Genomic DNA, 3,641 nt, shown 5'->3' with positions numbered 1-3,641 from the left:
GGGGTGGGCACTGAAGACCCCAACCGAGTTCTGCTGTGGCTTATTTATTTCTACATTTAAAACATGAATGGTGCAGGGAGTCCTCCGCTTACGACCACAACGGAGCCCAACATTTCCGTGGCTAAGCAAGGCGGTTGTGAAGTGGGTTTTGCCCCATTTTACGACCTCCGTTGCCACAGCTGTTAAGCGAATCGCTGCTGCTGCTGTTAAGCGAGTCACACGGCTGTTAAGCGAATCTGGTTCCCCCACGCTGACTTTGCTGGTCAGAAAGCCGCGAAAGGGGATCGCGCGCCTGCAACCGTCGTAAATACGAGGCAGCTGTCGACCGGATTTTAATCGCACGGCCCCGGGGACGCTGCGATGGTCTTAAGTGTGGGAAAAAAACCCAGTCACGTCACTTTTTCCAGTGCCCTCGTAACTTTGAACGGTCACTAAGGGAACGGCTGTAAGCCGAGGACTGCCTGCAATACAGCTGCCCCTGGCATCTCCAACCCTTGGCAGGGGCCGGGCCACGCCTGAAGGGAGTAGAACCGGTGGGGAGGAGCTGCCAGCCCGTCTGACCGAAGGGAAGGAAGCGAAGGGCCCAGATGGCCTTCACCTGAAGCTTTTAAGAGACTCCCCATCCTCTTGACAAAAATAAACTCCTTTTTAAGGCCAAGACATCTGTTCCAGAGGACTGGAAAATACCAGCGTAACTTCAATTTTAAGAAAGGGAGGGGAGGAAGGAGGGAGGGTTATGTCAGCTCCATCAGCTTGACACCCCAACTGAGAAGAAGGCCAGGGAACCACAATCCAAGATGGAGACTGGTGCGCTGTGCTGTGGAAATGGGGGTGGGGGCTTCCCTGAAGAGATGCTCCCCCCACTCTGGTCCTTTCGAGGGGTCAAGAGGGACCCCTCCAGCCAGCCACAGGTGCTCGGACCGTCAAACCCTCCCGGTGACAGCCGGGCCGGAGGCAGGAAGCAGAGGAAGGGGGCAGCCCGGGGGGGGGGGCTCTCCAAAGCGGAGGCCCCTCGGTTTGGGACCTGGCCTTCGAAGCCGAGACTGACCGGGGTGAGAGGGCCAAGCTTGCTCAGGACCCCAACCTGTCGGAGGGACTAAACCGAAAAGGGAATCTCTGCCCAGGATTCGGCAAACAGCCCCCAAAGCAGCCAGTGGGGCCCAGGGTGAGAAACCCCCATGTCCAGCCCCACACGAAAGGGGGGGGTCCGGACAGGCAGCGACGGGGTCTTGGAATCGGGGTGGATCCCTTTTCCAGGAACTGCGCTGGTTTTGAAAAAAAAGCAAGGGCCCTTTGAGAGTGATAAGGAAGTTGCCGCTGCTGCTGCTGCGGCGGCAGTTGTGTGTTTATGTTTTATTTCTGGGGAAACCAAGTTTAGAACTGGGTGGATTTGAAGGAGGAGGTTGTGGTGCTGCAAATGGTGCAGAAAGGGGCAATCCAGAGGATGGGGGGGGGGCTCAAGCAGAGGAGACGGGGGCAAAGGGGTGCCGGGAGACGTATCTGCTCCTTTCCTCCCCAGCTCTTCCTTTTAGTTATAATCTGTATTTTCACCGTGATTTTATTGTGATTTTATACACTGGTATACTGTATATAGTTATGACTTTATTTTTGATGTTGTAAGTTGCCCAGAATCGCCTTTCAGTGAAATGGGGGGGGGGGTGCAAGCAAATTTAATAAACAATAAGAATAAAGTCACTCGATTGCAAAAGGCAGCTTTACGTGAAACGGCTGACCTCCTCCGAAGAGACCTCTGACCCCATCCAGCCAGCCCATCTGCCCATCCCGGGGTCCTTGGGAAGGGCTCGGGAGGTGGACAGAAAGGCCAAAGCCAGCCTGAACATCTGGCTGACTGTGCAGTGAACCGAAATAAAAAAATAAACAAAACCAGGCAGAAGAGGGAGAAGGTGGGAAGGACTCTTCGGGGCTGAATGGGGGAGCCCCAGGACTGGGGGAAGGAAGGACCCATTGATGCAGCGCATGGCAAAAGCGGCCCCAAAAAAGTTTCAGAGAGAGAGAGAGAGAAAGGAGGGAGGGAGAGGGAGAAGAGAGGAGAGGAGAGAGGGAGGAAGGAGAGAGGGAGGAGGAAAGAGGGGAGAGAGGGAGGACAGAGAGAGAGAGAGGGAAGAGAGAGGACAGAGGGAGGGAAGAGAGAGAGGAGAGAGGGAGGAGAGACAGAGAGGGAGGAGAGAGAGGAGAGAGGAGAGAGAGAGGAGAGAGGGGAGAGGGAGGAGAGAGAGAGGGGGAAGAGAGAGAGGGAAGAGAGAGGACAGAGGGGAAAGGGAGGAGGGAGGGAGAGGAGAGAGGAGCGAGAGAGAGGGGAGGGAGGGAGGAGAGGGAAGAGAGAGGAAAGAGAGAGGGAAGAGAGAGAGGAGAGAGGGAGGAGAGAGGGAAAAGAGAGAGGGAGGAGAGACAGAGAGGGAGTAGAGAGAGGAGAGAGGGAGGAGAGAGAGGAGAGAGGGGAGGGGAGGAGAGAGAGGGGGGAAGAGAGAGAGGAAAGAGAGAGGAGAGAAGGGAAAGGGAGGAGAGAGGGAGGGAGAGGAGAGAGGAGCGAGAGAGAGGGGAGAGAGGGAGGAGAGGGAGGGAGGAGAGGAAGGAGAGAGAGAAGAGAGAGGGGAGAGAGGGAGGAGAGGGAAGAGAGAGGGAAAGAGAGAGGAGAGAGGGAAGAGAGACAAAAGGGGCGGGCAATGGGGAATCTAGGGGGCCCTGAGGCGCTGAAGGGCGGTAGGCTCAGGAACAGCCCAGGCCCAGCACTGAGCAGAAGGGGGCCGCCAGCAGTCCCCACCGTGCCCATAAATCCACTTGGAGGGGAGAAAGTGGGGCACTTGCCGTCTCCCTGGCTTGGGACCCACAAGCAGGGGGGGGGGCACGCTGCTGAGAGAGAGCCAGAGGGGGCTCAGGAGAGTCCTGACACTTTAAGACCTGTGGACTTCAACTCCCAGAATTCCTTTGCTGGCTGGGGAATTCTGGGAGTTGAAGTCCACAGGTCTTCAAGTTCACAAGGTTGGACACCCCTGGCCTAGGGCCTCCCGCTTGAGCAGGGGGTCGGACTAGAAGACCTCCAAGGTCCCTCCCGGCTCCGTCCTACAAGAGGGGTTTTGCTCTGAGCCGGCTCCCCCAGGCAGAGTGCCCAGCCAGCTTGAGGAGCAGAGCCCGCCCCCTCCCTCTATCTCCCCCCAGACCCCCCCCGCAGCGGAGGAGGAGGAGGAGGAGGAGGAGGAGGCCGGTCATTCGCATCCCACCCTGTGCCCTCCGTTCCGTTCCAAACGCCAGCCCAGCTGCTCCGGGGACTGGATTCCAGAAGGGCTGGTAATGGAGGCGAAACAAAACAAACATCCTGCAGCCTTACCCAATCTTGGTAAACAGCTTCCCATGAGCCTGGAGAAAACGCAGGACGAACCTTTTGTTCAGCTGGATGGGAAAAGAGAGAGAGAGAGAGAGAGAGAAAAGGGGGGGGGACACGATGAAGAAGATGAGAAAACAATCCAGGCCCCCTCCCTCCCTCCCTCTTCCTGCGAAGAACGCCCAGCAGCCTCCCAGAGTGGCCGGAGAACCTGGCCAGGGCCGAGGGGGGGGGGTGGCTACGGCAGATGGGAACCCAGCGGCCGTGCCTGGCCTCCAGCCCCCCCCCCCCGGGCCTTCGG

The 3,641-nt window shown here is 57.9% G+C and overlaps 1 protein-coding gene across 1 annotated transcript in view; it reads right to left on the bottom strand.

Annotated features, from left to right (window-relative positions):
• Window positions 1–3,641, bottom strand: part of LOC107296967 (telomerase-binding protein EST1A-like) — a gene marked incomplete at its 3' end in the record, with an annotated part of 48,203 nt that overhangs the window by 20,390 nt on the left and 24,172 nt on the right. The window contains exon 9 of the mRNA XM_015826323.1: window positions 3,347–3,408. Within this exon, the coding sequence (XP_015681809.1) occupies window positions 3,347–3,408 (62 nt within the window). The remainder of the gene's footprint in view (window positions 1–3,346; window positions 3,409–3,641) is intronic.

Source organism: Protobothrops mucrosquamatus, unplaced genomic scaffold (assembly GCF_001527695.2).
Source record: "Protobothrops mucrosquamatus isolate PMUCROS unplaced genomic scaffold, P.Mucros_1.0 scaffold3055, whole genome shotgun sequence".
Taxonomy (NCBI): Eukaryota; Metazoa; Chordata; class Lepidosauria; order Squamata; family Viperidae; genus Protobothrops; species Protobothrops mucrosquamatus.
Note: the sequence above shows the minus strand (reverse complement) of the source record. Positions and strands in the feature narration are given on the sequence as shown.